Source organism: Diaphorina citri, unplaced genomic scaffold (assembly GCF_000475195.1).
Source record: "Diaphorina citri unplaced genomic scaffold, Diaci psyllid genome assembly version 1.1 scaffold271, whole genome shotgun sequence".
NCBI lineage: Eukaryota > Metazoa > Arthropoda > Insecta > Hemiptera > Psyllidae > Diaphorina > Diaphorina citri.
In genome coordinates this window covers 174047-191628 of record NW_007377708.1, presented here as the reverse complement: position 1 = coordinate 191628, position 17582 = coordinate 174047, and the positions used below count along the sequence as shown (strand labels likewise).

Below are 17582 nucleotides of genomic sequence, written 5' to 3'. Positions count from 1 at the left end.
TATAGCTGAAAACCGCCAAAAAACGGTCGAAATCCGTCCAAAAGCGGTCAAAATACCGCCAAACGCAGCACCTATCTTGACATGTATTTGTTCTCTACATATTTCGGATCAATGTCCATGAATTTCAAGTAATTCGTATAGCTGAAATCCATGGCAGGACCTGCAAACACAAGGGATGGAATTTCATTTCCATTTATGTACCTATTATATCGTATCTTTATAACATCACACAAGTACTCGATAGAAAGACAGAGAGCCAAAATTTACACTGGTACTGGCACCACAGGTCGCTACTCGTTTAAAATAGCTACTCGATTGTCCCCACGAGGCTGAGTGCATCCCAAATCCTTGGTCAATAATCATTCTCTATTGCAGGGGTTCCCGAAGTTTTGAGTACTGCGTACCACCAGACATCAAAGTTGTGTGGTTTGGGGCTTAAAGAAAGTAATTAAGCGCCGCAGGCAAAATTTTTTGTTAATTGTAGTACGATGTCACATTTTTCTAATTTTAATTTTTCCAGTTGGAGTCGGTCATTCAGCAAGAACTGGAAGGGTTGCACGAAATGAACGAAAACAACAACATCGTCTCTCCCCCCACCAAGATCATCAACAAGACCCCCTCCCTCCCCGAACCCACCGGTCCTCCCCCTCCCCCACCCCAGAGCCAACCCGATGAACCTATCTACGAGTCAGTCCTACCCCGGGACGAAACAGCTCAGCCCATCCCTGATCCTCCAGCCCCGGTTATGAACAAACTGAGAGCCAAGAGTCCAGGGGTGGACAGGATTGTCAAGTCAAACCATGTGAGCGCTAACCCGTCTCCCAAGAACAGTCGGCCTAATTCTAGGAGCTCCAATGCGTCTGGGGTAAGTTGGAAATCTGAACATTATTAATTTTCTTTTTTAGGTTTTCAAATCAAACCTTTATAAGTTTTGATCGAGGGGACTATAACTGCTAAGATCTTAAGATGTGTCCACACATAGTCGACATCGATCGACGGCTGGTCGACTATGTGTGGACAAACCTTTATCGTCCCAAGGCGAAAGAGAGAAGGAAGCGAAAGCCAGCCGTTCCGAGAATGAACGTTATCTGTTTGGGATAAGATCCGCCCCGGGCGGGAATTGAACCCGCAAACTAGAGCTTACAAAGTAGGCGCGCTATCCTCCAATCTAACTAAGCTGGCAAAAATAACTTTATAAATATTGCATCCTTCAAAAATAAAGTTGAAATTACAGTTACAAAATATTTCAGGGTCAAACATGGAGGCACACAGAGGATGCTGAAAGGGAGCAGAGGCGGAAGTTCAGAGTGGAGAAGAAGCTGCAAGAGATGGAGGAGGAGAGGGAGGAGAAAGCTCCCATTGATCCTCTGCAGGTGGACGCTTACCATGACCTGGTGGAGTTTGCTCAGGAACATTTCAATAATCATGAGAGATCCCCTGAAGGTAAGTCAACCTTTTTTTCCCCCCCTTGCCGAGTTGTATTCAATTATGTGAAATTTAAATTTAATTCAGTCAAACATGGCTGAACCAATGAGATTGTGAGATTTCGCTGTGTTTACGTCCAAAGCGGAATCTCATTGGTTCAGCCATTTTTGACTGAATTACATAAAGGTGCATCTACATTACAGTCGACTGAAGTCGATCGACGGGACGTAGTGTGGTTTCTCTAATGTACCTACTTACTTTCAGTCACCTGAGAAGAGAATGGTTTCACGGTTATAAAACCCCTTGACCCTAGGCACTCAGATAACATGTATAGGCTCATTGAAATTGTCAAAGAAAAAAATTTGATTCCTTAACACGTATTTACTTAAATTCCCCCCCTTGCCGAGTTGTATTCAATTATGTGAAATTTAAATTTAATTCAGTCAAACATGGCTGAACCAATGAGATTGTGAGATTTTGCTGTGTTAACGTCCAAAGCGGAATCTCATTGGTTCAGCCATTTTTGACTGAATTACATAAAGGTGCATCTACATTACAGTCGACCGAAGTCGATCGACGGGACGTAGTGTGGTTTCTCTAATGTACCTACATACTTACTTTCAGTCACCCTGAGAAGAGAATGGTCTCACGTTTATAAAACCCCTTGACCCTAGGCACTCAGATAACATGTATAGGCTCATTGAAATTGTCAAAGAAAAAAATTGATTCCTTAACACGTATTTACTTAAAACGTATATAAATAAATAAAAGCTCCTGTGGTTGGGTGGAAGAGCTCCTTCAGGAGAATCCTACCACATAAAAGAATTTTTAAAAAAGTAAAGCTCCATGAAGCTCAATGTCTTTCTATAAATTGATAACTATCCTAACCTTGCCATTTAAAAAAACAATATTGCCAGAAAAGCGTTCCCCCCCCCCCCCCCCCCCCCCCCCCCCCCAAGAGGCTGTAGGTCTTATCGTGCCAAAACTGAAGAGAGAAGGAAGAGAGGAGAGAGGATAGGAGAAAGCCAGCCGTTTTGAGAACGAACATTATCCGTTCAGGATAAAATCCGCCCCGGGCGGGAATCCATTTAAAAAAACAATATTCAAAAGCAACTTACCATCTCCCCGGACTGTTGTAATCACACTGATCCCTAACCAGAAAATAAATCCAGAACTATTTATCATCAAGTTAAAGTTCATGGTCGCTTGGTGTTTCCCCAATACTTTGCCCGAAATGAAAAGAAATTCGATCGCGATGAATTATTCAGATCCGATCCGTGTTTGAACACAAATGGCATTATAGTTATGTTTGGTATTGTTTAGTGTTAACCTTTTCGGCCCGAAATTTTGATTGTCGCGCCTTTGGAGATTTTCTTTATTAGTTCAGGGCACCAGGGGTGTAACTTGCATTTTGATCACAGCTTACGCTCTGTGGGGGCCTACGTTTACCCTAAAACCTATACAACTACGCTTAACCCAGAACCTCTCAACTTGCCTACAACCTTCCATTCTTTATTTAGTTTGAATAATTAATTATTTTAAGAGCTCTTCCTCTAATAAGTTGTTCTTAGTTGTATATTTCATATTTAATTTGTTTTCGGTAGGTTAGGGTAGTACCTTAACGATTGAACTAAGTCTAGTGATGCACGACGAAAGGCCTATCCTATTCTCAGTATTTCCCCAACGGTTTGTTGAGCACATATTTCGTTGGATTCTCATTCCAAGCTCCCAGTACACATTCATGGGTTAATAATAATCTCTATTACCTCACGTGACACCTGTGTTTTGGTACACACACACACATTTAAATCTCATTATTTGCTCATTACGCCCTCTAACAACAAACTCTATGCATACTGGTCTTTCTATGTAGAAAAACAATGTATGGAGCTACCTATTGAAGGTACATTAGTATGTGTTTACCGTTCATTTACCGTTTACCGACCACTACACCACCTACCTCGGTGGTGTAGTGGTCAAGGCGCTCGCCTGGTAAACAGGAGGGCGTGGGTTCAATCCCAGCCGAGGTATGGAATACATAATAATAATAATAGTGCTTATTTATACTGCAGTATAAATAAGCACTATTATTATTATTATTATTTATTTTTATGTATTAAATTGATGATGTACCTCCATCACAGACTTGTATAGTTATAGGTACCTATATGAAATGGTAATGAATTTGCGTACTTAATGGCTTAATGAGGTATTGCAACGTATGTACATACATAATAATTATGTAGCTATATGTATATGTAAGTACCTATTAAAAAATACGCTAGGTCGTGGATTTGATTCCCGCCCGGGGCGGATTGTATCCTAAATGCACAAGGTTCGTTTTCAGAACAGCTGGCTTTCTCCTATCCTATCTTCCTTCTCTCTACGCTTTCGGGACGATAAGACCTTAGCAGTTACAGTTCTCTCTATCAAACCTCTTGGGGGAAAAACGTCGGTCTTGGGAGAGAAACTTTCAATTGTAAGAAAATATGTCCACTTAAAGTCTTAAACGGTAACCAAAATTGAATTTTTTTCGACAGATGAATCATCTAATAAAAACTCGATTATCTCTATTCCAGGCACCATCATTGCAACTCTAACGAGGAAACGCAAGTCTCTGGAGATGATTCCCAAGTACGAGATGGTGACGTATTACAAAGGCTCCAGTATACCCACCTCACATATGCACATGTATGACCCGGACAATGTCAATCTAGCCTGTACTGTGTTCCGAGTAAGACTTGCATTTTCAGTTCTTTATTCATGTTAGGGCGACCCGGGTTCAATTCCCGGCGGGGTCAAAAATTTTGTATCGTGGAAATTATTGTTTCCGTGACTGGCTATTGCAGGGCCCACTCAGCCTCGTGATTTAAATGAGTAGGTAGCTATTTTTAGCCCCCCCCCCTTTGTTTTAATTTTGAATGGGAAATTTTTCAAACTGTGAAAATATACCTATCGATTTATTTATTATCATATCTTTTGTCCCTATTAGATATTTATTTATATTGGACCCAGAAAAGAAGGTAAGTACGTACCAAAATATAGCACATACGTACAAACTAGGTACGTGTTTTCTAATAACTTTTTGTTGTGACTTGAATTGTGCACGTCAGTTGTCGACAACTGCCGCCCTCATCCGTCGAAGTTGCTGTAAGTATAGGTGTATTTTAATAGGAGGTTGGTAGTTCGCGTCCAAGTCAAGTCACAAACCTCAAATTATTTGTGGTAGAGCAGAGCTTTTTCACAATTTTTGTGAATATCACAGCATTACTAGGTGCCTCCTTTGCAATCAATTTTCATACTTCAATAATTGTGCACGTCAGTTGTCGACAACTGCCACCCTCATCTGTCGAAGTTGCTGTAAGTATAGGTGTATTTTAATAGGAGGTTGGTAGTTCGAGTCCAAGTCAAGTCACAAACCTCAAATTATTTATGGTAGAGCAGAGCTTTTTCACAATTTTTGTGAATATCACAGCATTACTAAGTGCCTCCTTTGCAATCAATTTTCATACTTCAATAACCTTTTTACAGTGGTAATGCCGTCACTAATCGATCAAAGTAGCTACTCAATTGTCCTCACGGGGCTGAGTGCTCCCCGAACTCCAAGCACAGAGCCGAAAAAACTTGGACCCCGCCGGGAATCGAACCCTGGACCTCCGACGTGCAAACCTAGTGTGATACCCACTCGGCCACGGAGGTTGCCTAAGTCGAAATTTTCTAGGTGTACCTAATAATTGGGGGACGATATTTGTGACAAGCATTATGTGCTTATCACGATTGTTTCCTGCGAGTAACACCCATCTTTAAATGTATGCGTCAAGCAACCAATAACCCTAGTCCCGAAGCCGCAGAGAAAGTAAGACCGTTTGTTATTGATTTATTATACGAGGTCCGGCAATAAAGTTTCCGGAATGTCCCCATAGCTCCGCACCTTAGTATTTTTTACATTTGACATCTTTGTTTGTATGTTTTCATCTTTTGAGCCATTTTTATTGGGCTGATTGGCATGAAATTTGATAGACATAAGTAGGTACTCGTATATTGGATGACAATACAATATTCTATCAAGATTATTAGGCGGTTACGTAATTTGTTTCTTGTTTTCCAGGACATAGACGGAGAGAAATGTAAATTAGCCAATGAGGATTCGGAAATCCTCAACATCGTAGCGGAACTATTAGGATTACAATTTGAAGATGTTGTGCAGGTGGTATTACGGAGACAGATCAATGTCAGGGGCAATATTACCGAGATACCGCTCAAACTACAAGAAGTAAGTACCATTTCCATATCCCATCACACGGTGATTTGAAACTTCTTGCTCTAGCGATTACCTGCCTCGGTGGTGTGGTACTCAAGGCGCTCGCTTTTTAATCGGGAATGCGTGGGTTCAATCCTAGCCGAGGTATGGAATTTTATCCTCAAAACTGAAAATTAGACCACAAAAGTAAATAGTTGTAGCCTACTGCTGGAGTTTCTCTACCACCTAAAGTGTCAAATAAGTGAGGATAAAAATAAATGTTTCGTTTGGGGTTGAACCCTTTTAACAGGCGTATATACCAGGCGGTGGTAACTCTTAGATTAAGCAATCTAATTGGCTAAAAAGTCTGAAACATACCTAGTATTAATTGAATTGTATTTTTTTTTTTCTTTTTTTTTTCTTTTTTTTTAGGCCAGAGAGAACCGGCATGCTATGGCGAAGGCTCTCTACTCCCGGGTGTTCGCCGGCGTTTTTCGTCAGCCTCTCAACCAGCCCTAACTAGGGTGATTGCTTTGGGCTGACATTTGGTTTTGGCTACAAATTTTACGAGTGTATGCCCTTCGCACTCAACCTATGTTATCTCTTGGGCAAGGAAAATTTCAGGAGGATTCCTGGTTAACGTCCCTCAGCCAAACTGGTCACGGAGTTTACTAACAAGGTACATTCTATTCAATTTCAGGAAAGAGTTCCTACGACTTCGCAACGCAGTGATTCTGATCCAACACGCATACAAGGGATGGAAAATTCGCATCCGGTTTCTACAGGAGCGTCGCGCTGCCATTGTCATTCAGTCGCGTCTACGCGGCGTGTTCGCGCGCGAGGTTGCGTCAGCGTTGCGTGAAATGCGACGCGTTGAGGAAGAGATGCGAAAGCGTGAACGGATGGAAGAGGAGAGGAGAAAGGAGACGGAGCGACAGCAGGAGGAAGAGGACGCCATCTTGCGGCAGAAACAGGAAGAACTCGAGAAGAAAGAGAAGTGAGTTGGTGTTGATTTTGATTTAATTTATTATTTTGAACTATGAACTCTTCACACCTAAACTTTTGTCTTACCTTGGAAGCCAGCAATGACATTGTAGGGAAATATTGAGATGCGAGAGGAAAAATGGCCTAATGGTCCAGGATCCGGACATTTGCAACATACATACAATTTATTATTTTTCCAAGGGCACTGTATGACTGATGCTATAGTTTTTAGCGACAGGAGTTTTATCCTCTATTTGGCGATAAGCTACCCATCTTACATAACCTCACCTAGCCTGAGATTATGGCCGGAAAAAGCCAGTAGTACAGTACGCGATTGTTAAGTCACCCTCTAGGATTAACTAATTTGATTGATTGATTGATCTCAAACTCTTTAAACCAAATAATATTGCTCAATTCCCTGATCCTCCAGCCCCGGTTATGAACAAACTGAGAGCCAAGAGTCCAGGGGTGGACAGGATTGTCAAGTCAAACCATGTGAGCGCCAACCCGTCTCCCAAGAACAGTCGGCCTAATTCTAGAAGCTCCAATGCTTCCGGGGTAAGTTGTGGCATGGCAAGCGCGTTACCACTGGGCTAACAGGGTCCTCAAATAACTTAACATGTAAATATTTCAGGGTCAAGCAACCTCCGTGCCCGAGTGGGTATCACAATCGGCTTTGTACGCCGGAGGTTCCGGGTTCGAGGTTTTTTTCAGCTCTGCTGTGATACCCACAAAAGTTGTGAAAAAGTTATCTGCTTTACCACAAAGATTCATGATTCATTTCAGGGTCAAACATGGAGGCACACAGAGGATGCTGAAAGGGAGCAGAGGCGGAAGTTCAGAGTGGAGAAGAAGCTGCAAGAGATGGAGGAGGAGAGGGAGGAGAAAGCTCCCATTGATCCTCTGCAGGTGGACGCTTACCATGACCTGGTGGAGTTTGCTCAGGAACATTTCAATAATCATGAGAGATCCCCTGAAGGTAAGTCAACCTTTTTTCCCCTTGCCGAGTTGTATTCAATTATGTGAAATTTAATCCAGTCAAACATGGCTGAACCAATGAGATTGTGAGATTTCGCTGTGTTTACGTCCAAAGCGGAATCTCATTGGTTCAGCCATTTTTAACTGAATTAAATTTCACATAATCGAATACAACTCCGTTCTCTTCTACATAAAGGTGCATCTACACTACAGTCGATCGACGGGACGTAGTGTGGTTTCTCTAATGTACCTACTTACTTACTTTCAGTCACCCTTAGAAGAGAATGATCTCACGTTTATAAAACCCCTTGACCCTAGGCACTCAGATAACATGTATAGGCTCATTGTCAAAAAAATTGATTCCTTAACACGTATTTACTTAAAACGTATTTAAATAAAAGCTCCTGTGGTTGGGTGGAAGAGCTCCTTGAGGAGAATCCTACCACACAAAAGAAATTTAAAAAAGTAAAGCTCCATGAAGCTCAATGTCTTTCTATAAATCGATAACTATCCTAACCTTGCCATTTTCAAAACAATATTCAAAAGCAACTTACCATCTCCCCGGACTGTTGTAATCACACTGATCCCTAACCAGAAAATAAATCCAGCACTATTTATCATCAAGTTAAAGTTCATGGTCGCTTGGTGTTTCCCCAATACTTTGCCCGAAACGAAAAGAAATTCGATCGCGATAAATTATTCAGATCTGATCCGTGTTTGAACACAAATGGCATTATAATTATGTTTGGTATTGTTTAGAGTTAACCTTTTCGGCCCGAAATTTTGATTGTCGCGCCTGGGGAGATATTCTTTATTAGTTCAGGGCACCAGGGGTGTAACTTGCATTTTGATCACAGCTTACGCTCTGGGGGGGCCTAGGTTTACCCTAAAACCCATACAACTACGCTTAACCCAGAACCTCTCAACTTGCCTATAACCTTCCATTCTTTATTTAGTTTGAAAATTTAATTATTTTAAGAGCTCTTCCTCTAATAAGTTGTTCTCAGTTGTATATTTCATGACCTCCGACGTGCAAACCTAGTGTGATACCCACTCGGCCACGGAGGTTGCCTAAGTCGAAATTTTCTAGGTGTACCTAATAATTGGGGAACGATATTTGTGACGAGCATTGTGTGCTTATCACGATCGTTTCCTGCGAGTAACACCCATCTTTTTCTTCCTTCAGGCCATGAAGAAGCTGGGTACCATCGTGTGCCGTTTCTTCTTCCTGGACGGCCGTACCAAAGCTATCGACGTTCATCCTACCGACACGGCGGGGGATGCCGCTCAGAAGTTGGCTGATAAGTTGGGTCTGCGAAATCTAGACGGGTGGGCTATCTATCAGAGCCAGGCTGATGGAGAAGAACATGTGAGAGGACATCATTACCTGTACGATGTGATAGCCCAGTGGGAAATGTAAGTAGATAAGATTAGATTATGAGGGACATACTACGGGATGGGCATGCTACGACACAGACCACATGAGTGGCTGATAGGGAGGAACATGTCAGAGGGCATGTAAGTGTTGGGCCCTTGGGCCGGCCAGTCATGTTTAGTTTTGCATGAACAGATTTAATAGTTCTGTCTGTTGGACGAAGGTCTTTATCCTGATCGGATAGGACTGAAGAGTTCCTTTACTCCCCGTAGTCTAATAAAGAAAATTCCTGATGAAAAAAAAAAAAATGGATTCCAATTTCAGACTTTATACTATGTTTCACTTTACTAAATTAGGATGTTTTTTGAATGGGCCTTGGGAAGGTCCGAGTCAAAATCTTGGAAACACTTATCTTTTTTTATACCATCTTTTTGTCTGTGCTGCGCAATGAACCTCCACTCTATTTCAGTCCAAATTTTTGTCGTGAAAATGTTTGCCCTCTGCTCGTTTCTCGAAGAGTAAAATCTCAGTAAGTCTAATATTTCGACTCTATTTCCAGCAAACAAAACAAGACCACCACCAGTTCCGGCTTTGCGTCGCTAGGCCGGAGGAGTAGCTCTAATGCCGGCGTGGGGGCCGGTGAAAACCGATTTATATTCAAGCGACGTCTGTTCAAGAGTTCGCGGGAAATCTCGCAGGACCCGGTTGAAGTGAATCTGTTATATGCTCAAGCCGTACATCATGTGGTCAAAGTAAGTACAATAGTATGACCTTCCCCTAACCACGAAATCTCTAACACCCGTATTTATGAACAAAAATTCTCGTCTCAGATCAGTCTTAAAAAAAAATTGTCCAATCAGATGTTTGGAATTGATGCTTGAGCACTTGCTGAGAGCATTTTGTTCATAAATATGGGTGTAAGTATTGGAACTAAAGGAGCATCACCTAATCCGAGTTTAATTGCTAAAGTTTTTTTAATGACGGGGGTTGTCAGCTCCCATGGCGTAGTGGTCACTGCGCTCGCCTTGCACGCGGAAGACCCGGGTTCGATTCAGCCTCGTGAGGAAAATGAGCAGCTCTGTAATTATTTAAATGCGCATAGCGACCAGTGCCAGCATGGTAGGTAAACATTGGCTACTGGATTATAAAGATATTTGGAAAATCCTACAATGCTGCAGTGAGCACCAAAGTTGTGACATAATAACACAAAGATACGGTATTTATTTATTTAATAACGGGGGTATCATTCTCCATTCGACAACAAGCTACCTGCCTACTCACATCAACCTCACCCAGCTTGAGAGTTGCCGGAATCCAGCAGCAGCATCAGATTGCCTAGATTATTTTTGATGGTTTCCCATCCTGATACCAACCACGCAAAACAGAAGAGTTCGCGGGAAATCTCGCAGGACCCGGTTGAAGTGAATCTGTTATATGCTCAAGCCGTACATCATGTGGTCAAAGTAAGTACAACAGTATGACCTTCCCCTAACCATGAAATCTCTAAGTATTGGAACTAAACATCACCTAATCCGAGTGTAATTGCTAAAGTTTTTAATAACGGGGGTTGTCAGCTCCCATGGCGTAGTGGTCACTGCGCTTGCCTTGCACGCGGAAGACCCGGGTTCGATTCAGCCTCGTGAGGAAAATGAGCAGCTATGTAATTTAAATGCGCATAGCGACCAGTGCCAGCATGGTAGGTAAACATTGGCTATTGGATTGTTAGGATATTTGGAAAATCCTACAATGCTGCAGTGAGCACCAAAGTTGTGACATAACAACACAAAGATACGGTATTTATTTATTAAATAACGGGGGTTTCATTCTCCATTCGACAACAAGCTACCTGCCTACTCACATTAACCTCACCCAGCTTGAGAGTTGCCGGAATCCAGCAGCATCCGATATTATTTTTGATGGTTTCCCATCCTGATACCAACCACGCAAAACACTGCTTATCTTAAGTGTTCCAAGTGGAATTGGTAAATTATTAACGTGCTATCGCCGATGGCTCCAAGTAAACGAGTCTTCTTCTTTCTAGCCTTTTCCTACTTAAATAGGGTCGGCGTTAAATGGGGTCCAAGGCAACGAGTATGAAAGCAATAACAGTTTTAATATTAATATTCATAATCATAATAATTTATTATTTATCTATGTTTGTTCCAGTGTGATGGTAAATTATTAACGTGCTATCGCCGATGGCTCCAAGTAAACGAGTCTTCTTCTTTCTAGCCTTTTCCTACTTAAATAGGGTCGGCGTCAAATAGGGTCCAAGGCAACGAGTATGAAAGCAATAACAATTTTAATATTAATATTCATAATCATAATAATTTATTACTTATCTATGTTTGTTCCAGTGTGACGACTTCCCAGTGAGTGAGAAGGTAGCGTTACAGCTAGCAGGACTACAGGCTCAGGTAGCACTAGGCGATCCCAGAGATGTGAGACTGGACTATTACACAGACATAGATACGTTCCTTCCCTATAGAGTGAGCAGGAGTCGAGGTGAAGATGTTTGGGTAAGTCGTAATTTTTACGAAGGGGGAAAAAAACAACTAATTTACACTATTTTATTAATTATGCCAGCCACACACGCCCAGACCGTCTGACAGATCTGGGTCTCAAGCTTTTTCTGCCACACACATTCCAACTGTCTGACAGACCTAGATCTCTGTCAGACGATCTGAAATTGAATGGCGGTCATAAAAGCGAGATCCAGTCACACAATGATCGCTCTCTCTCGAGACTTCCAGTACCTAGAAAGCTGCCCCCCCCCTCCCCCAAGAGGCTGTAGGCCTTATCGTGCCGAAATTGAAGAGAGAAGGAAGAGAGGATAGGAGAAAGCCAGCCGTTCCGAGAACGAACATTATCCGTTCAGGATAAAATCCGCCCCGGGCGGGAACCGAATCCACGGCCTATCGCTTACAAGGCAGACGCTGCTAACTAGAAATTTGGTAGGGATATTCCTAATATGTTCTAGATGTGCGAAACGAAGAGGATTTTGTCAAAATCCAAACCGAAAAACGGGCAGCGTGCATATTTAGAACCTTGCAAATTTTATTACAAATGGATCAAATCTTATTTTAACATGATTTGCAATGATTTCATTTCCAGGTTCCAATCATAGCTGAAGCTCATAGGCAGTATGGCGCAGGCAGATCTGAAATGATGGCTAAAGTCCTCTACCTATCCTGTGTTATGCAATATCCTCTGTACGGTACCACCATGTTCTCTGTCACCTACAGAGGCTACTGGTCTTATGGTAAGTATACTCTGGACCAATTGAACCCGCTACTAATATGTTCTAGATGTGCGAAACGAAGAGGATTTTGTCGAAATCCAAACCGAAAAACGGGCAGCGTGCATATTTAGAACTTTGCAAATATTATTACAAATAGATCAAATCTTATCTTAACATGATGTGCAATGATTTCATTTCCAGGTTCCAATCATAGCTGAAGCTCATAGGCAGTATGGCGCTGGCAGATCTGAAATGATGGCTAAAGTCCTCTACCTATCCTGTGTTATGCAATATCCTCTGTACGGTACCACCATGTTCTCTGTCACCTACAGAGGCTACTGGTCTTATGGTAAGTATACTTTGGACCAATTGAACCCACTACACGTGGGTTACTTTCTGGTGTTCTCGTGTTGACTTCTATCACGTTTTTAACCAAAGAGTCCAACAGGTAATATGGTTATAAGCATTTTTTTTATTATTATTATTATTTTTTATCTCTTGACCCTCTTCGTTTATCACCAACGTGCAGATATTTCCAGTTTATCACTTCAGTTATTTTAAGTACTGCGTGTTTTTCAACGACTGTTGGAATTTGTATGTATGTATTTATGTTGCAAATGTCGGGATCTTTGACCATTAGGCCATCTTTCCTCTCGCATCCTGGAATTTTTAACCATCACGTTCACGTAATTGCAATTAACCCAAAATTCCGTGTGAAAATAATAATAAATGTCCCGCATTTATCACAATTATCCCATATACCTTCCTAGTACATGGGCGGAAAAATGGCCTAATGGTCCAGGATCCGGACATTTGCAACATACATACAATTTATTATTTTTCCAAGGGCACTGTATGACTGATGCTAAAGATTTTAGTGACAGGAGTTTTATCCTCTATTTGGCGATAAGCTACCCACCTTACATAACCTCACCTAGCCTGAGATTATGGCCGGAAAAAGCCAGTAGTACGCGATTGTTAAGATAGTCACCCTCTTGGATTAACTAATTTGATTTATTGATCTCAAACTCTTTAAACCAAATAATATTGCTCAATCCAAAAGCTAAAGTCAAACTCAGATTGTAATTCTGACCCTTAATCAACTCAACTAGGTCTGTTAATTAATTAATTAATTTACCTACTGACAATTTCTCTCTCCGACTATCCATTTTTCAGAGAGGCGGAGGCAGAAATGGCCGCCCTAGCTAGTCAACTGAACTCGAGGCTCGCGGTAGAACAGCCTCGTAATTCGGAAACCCAGTCCGTGGATTTGGACGGTCTATTCGCGTTCCTATCAGATGTACAACAGAATGGTCGGCCGGGTCCTGCTGCCCCTACGTCACATATTATGGATCAGATCGGTGCCAAAATGAACGAGCTCGTGTCAGATTTAGATATTGAGGTAAGGACATGTGAGATTATTATCATTATTATTTATTTATTATTATTATTATTTTTTTTTTTTTTTTTTTCATATTTGAGCCTTTTTCATCAAAGAATCCTCTTTTGAAATACGGATTTCATTAATAAGACCTTTTTAGTTAGGGCACTATTGTTGAATTCTTGTAGAGACCTCAAATGGGATTCCTAAATGATTTAGGAACCACTATGAAATGAAAAATTATCCTAGCATGGGTTCATTGAAAAAGTAAAAGAATTTAAAGAAAGTAAATTGTGACTCTGATTAAATAACAGAAAACCATGAGGAATGATTATTTAATTACCTATACAGGACATTTATTTTCTACTTTCTACGCAACCCGGGATATATAAATAACAATATAATATTTTAGAATCACAGAGTTATAGAGCAGTTTCAGACTTGTTGAGATTTGATTCAAGTGGACCAGGGAACATTCGTATTAACCAAGTAGACTCCGGGCGTCCTGCAAAAAGAAACCCAAATTGAGATAGGTTGCACTACACAAAAGCAGCAAAATCAAAAGAAAGTATAAGGAAGTTTAATCGTGTTAGACCTTAACCGTTCTCTTAAGAGAAACAACTTCATTAAAACATTGTAATTTTTTCTTCTCCACACCCTTGTTGCTTGGAGTGCAATTAAACGTGCTATCTCCGCTGGCCACTTCAAAAGTGACTTGGGAAAAAAACTTTAAATAAATCTGTTTGGAAACTTACGCGTTTCTATCTCCTATTCTGGCTTTGGTACTGTTTTGGTACACACACACACATTTAAATCTCATTATTTGCTCATTACGCCCTCTAACAACAAACTCTATGCATACTGGTCTTTCTATGTAGAAAAACAATGTATGGAGCTACCTATTGAAGGTACATTAGTATGTGTTTACCGTTCATTTACCGTTTACCTACCCTGCAATGCCATCTCATCACTTGCACATTTGATCCCCTCTATTGATGTTATGTATGACTCGATAGCTTGAGAGTATACTATGTAAGAGTAAGCATGATTAGATGCCTTATCTGAAACGATAAAGGTAACAGACAAGATAGATTATTTTTTACCATAATGTTCATCGACCATTTCTATGGATTGTCGATTCTTTGTTGGGTGGAAGAGCTCACGAAGTCTTAAAAAAAAAAAAAAACACTCATTCGGAAAAAAAAGCTAATGAGTCTCACGACAAATGGGAACAGGCTCACAGACTATTGATAAAGTACATATGTGAGAAAGAAAGCCAATAGAATGAAAGAAAGTGAAAAAAAGAGCTATATCCAAGAAAAGGTTTTCGGTTAATTACCTTCTGGATGAGTGTGAGGCTGGGTGGGTCCGCCACTGTTGACATAATAATCCACCGTACCACTAGCCCAATCTTCCCCATACTCCCCTACATTAGTGTGAATCACTTCGACAAACGAGGCATCAGTGGGAGCCAAACGGTTCTCTGTTTGTCCTTTCGAATAGCCGGGGAGTGCTGGATCCAAACCTGAAAACACGTAACATTTGTTTTGTAGGTTTAATTGCACAGTATAACGGCTGAGGTCTTTAGTGATGGGATTTTTACCTTCCATTCAGCCAAAGGCATTCATGTTTATTAAAGATTCTATTTTGCCAGCCTAGTTAGCTTGGTTGGTAGCTCGTCTACCTTGTAAACGTCTTCGATTCCCGCCTCAACGGATAATGTTCGTTCTCGGAACGGCTGGCTTTCTCCTATCCTGTGTCCCTTCTCTCTTAGATTTCGGGACTATAAGACCTTACCAGTTACAGTTCCCTCTATCAAACCTCTTTAAAAAAGATTCTCAGTATTTCCCCAACGGTTTGTTGAGCACATATTTCGTTGGATTCTCATTCCAAGCTCCCAGTACACATTCATGGGTTAATAACAATCTCTATTACCTCACGTGACACCTGTGTTTCGGTACACACACACATTTAAATCTCATTATTTGCTCATTACGCCCTCTAACAACAAACTCTATGCATACTGGTCTTTCTATGTAGAAAAACAATGTATGGAGCTACCTATTGAAGGTACATTAGTATGTGTTTACCGTTCATTTATTTTTATGTATTAAATTGATGATGTACCTCCATCACAGACTTGTATAGTTATAGGTACCTATATGAAATGGTAATGAATTTGCGTACTTAATGGCTTTAATGAGGTATTGCAACGTATGTACATTGTACATATGTATGTAAGTATTAAAAAATACGCTAGGTCGCGGATTTGATTCCCGCCCGGGGCGGATTGTTTCCTAAACGCACAAGGTTCGTTTTCAGAACAGCTGGCTTTCTCCTATCCTGATCAGTGGGAGCCAAACGGTTCTCTGTTTGTCCTTTCGAATAGCCGGGGAGTGCTGGATCCAAACCTGAAAACACGTAACATTTGTTTGGTTTTGATAGAGGTTTAATTTCACAGTATAAGGCTGAGGTCTTTAGTGATGAGAGTTTTACCTTCCATTCGGCCAAAGGCATTCATGTTTATTAAAGATTCTAGTTTGCCAGCCTAGTTAGCTTGGTTGGTAGCTCGTCTACCATGTAAACGTCTTCGATTCCCGCCTCAGCGGATTTTATCCTCAACGGATAATGTTCGTTCTCGGAACGGCTGGCTTTCTCCAATCCTGTGTCCCTTCTCTCTTAGATTTCGAGACTATAAGACCTTACCAGTTACAGTTCCCTCTATCAAACCTCTTCAAAAATTTCACTCCGACCCGATAAGATCTTTTGTGAACTACTCTCTATCAAATGTCAAGTACGGGAAAGAGTTTTAAAGTGACCTCAAAATTCTTAAGTTTCAAAAAGTTCCTTCCAAAACCGAGGTAACACCTTGTTTATCTCGTATTTCAGGTGTGGCTATCTAAAAGAAAAAAAGAAATCTGCAAAAAAAAAACTGATTTCTTTTTCATTTAAAATAATTTAAATGGATTTGCAAAACGGGTCCCAAAATAGGGAAAGCCATAGGGGGAATTCGGTGAACGGAGCCCACTGTAACAGGGAAATGAAACCTCCTTTCTCTCCTAATTGCCTATTAGAAAAAATGTTCTGGTTAAGATTTCGGTGTCCCAGCTCATTTCTAATAGGGAATTAGGAAAGAAAGGAAGTCTATTTTTTCCTATTCCTTCCTTTCTCTCCTAATTGCCTACTAGAAAAAATGTTCTGGTTAAGATTTCGGTGTCCCAGCTCATTTCTAATAGGGAATTAGGAAAGAAAGGAAGTCTATTTTTTCCTATTCCTTCCTTTCTCTCCTAATTGCCTACTAGACAAAATGTTGCGGTTAAGATTTCGGTGTCCCAGCTCATTTCTAATAGGGAATTAGGAAAGAAAGGAAGTCTATTTTTTTCCTATTCCTTGAATTCCACCAACCTTTTTGTGGCCGCGTTTCTCTACATTATTGATCATTTACATATTTCCAGGGTCCCATTCACCAAATTAATATCACTGTATTAGTTTCTTAGGGCCCCGTTTATACAGTTTGAACCTTTGATTCAGGTTATTCTGTTGGACCCTGATGTTCTTCAAATTTCAGCACAACACAAGTTTTTTTTTTTTAGGAGAAATAAATAAAAACAATAACTTACAAAACTTTTCATGGTAAAAATAAATAGTTCTATTATTATTAATTTACAATATTTCAATACAATTTTGTTTAAATTACATGACTATTATTTGATACATAATATCAACAAGACTATACCGTTTGCAAATGCGAAAAACGTTATTCAAACTAGGCGGCAAAATCTCCTTTGAGCTTCTGCACTTAATGAGCCATAAAATTTTGCCCCGGGCGAGAATTGAACCCGCCATTAAAACCTCTGATAGCTTATCGTTGTAGCTGCATCGGGTAGATCGTAAAATCGGGTACCTACATTTTTTTTTTTTTTTTTTTTTTTTTTTTTTTGGGGGGTTTGGTAGAGGG

At 40.7% G+C, this 17582-nt stretch overlaps 1 protein-coding gene across 1 annotated transcript in view; it reads left to right on the top strand.

The window, feature by feature from the left end:
• Positions 1 to 17582, top strand: part of LOC103506911 (myosin-VIIa) — a gene marked incomplete at its 5' end in the record, with an annotated part of 40515 nt that overhangs the window by 8802 nt on the left and 14131 nt on the right. The window contains 8 exons of the mRNA XM_026821888.1: positions 521 to 865; positions 1251 to 1443; positions 4005 to 4159; positions 4732 to 4785; positions 8814 to 9043; positions 9562 to 9754; positions 11360 to 11521; positions 12117 to 12264. Coding sequence (XP_026677689.1) covers positions 521 to 865; positions 1251 to 1443; positions 4005 to 4159; positions 4732 to 4785; positions 8814 to 9043; positions 9562 to 9754; positions 11360 to 11521; positions 12117 to 12264 — 1480 coding nt within the window. The remainder of the gene's footprint in view (positions 1 to 520; positions 866 to 1250; positions 1444 to 4004; positions 4160 to 4731; positions 4786 to 8813; positions 9044 to 9561; positions 9755 to 11359; positions 11522 to 12116; positions 12265 to 17582) is intronic.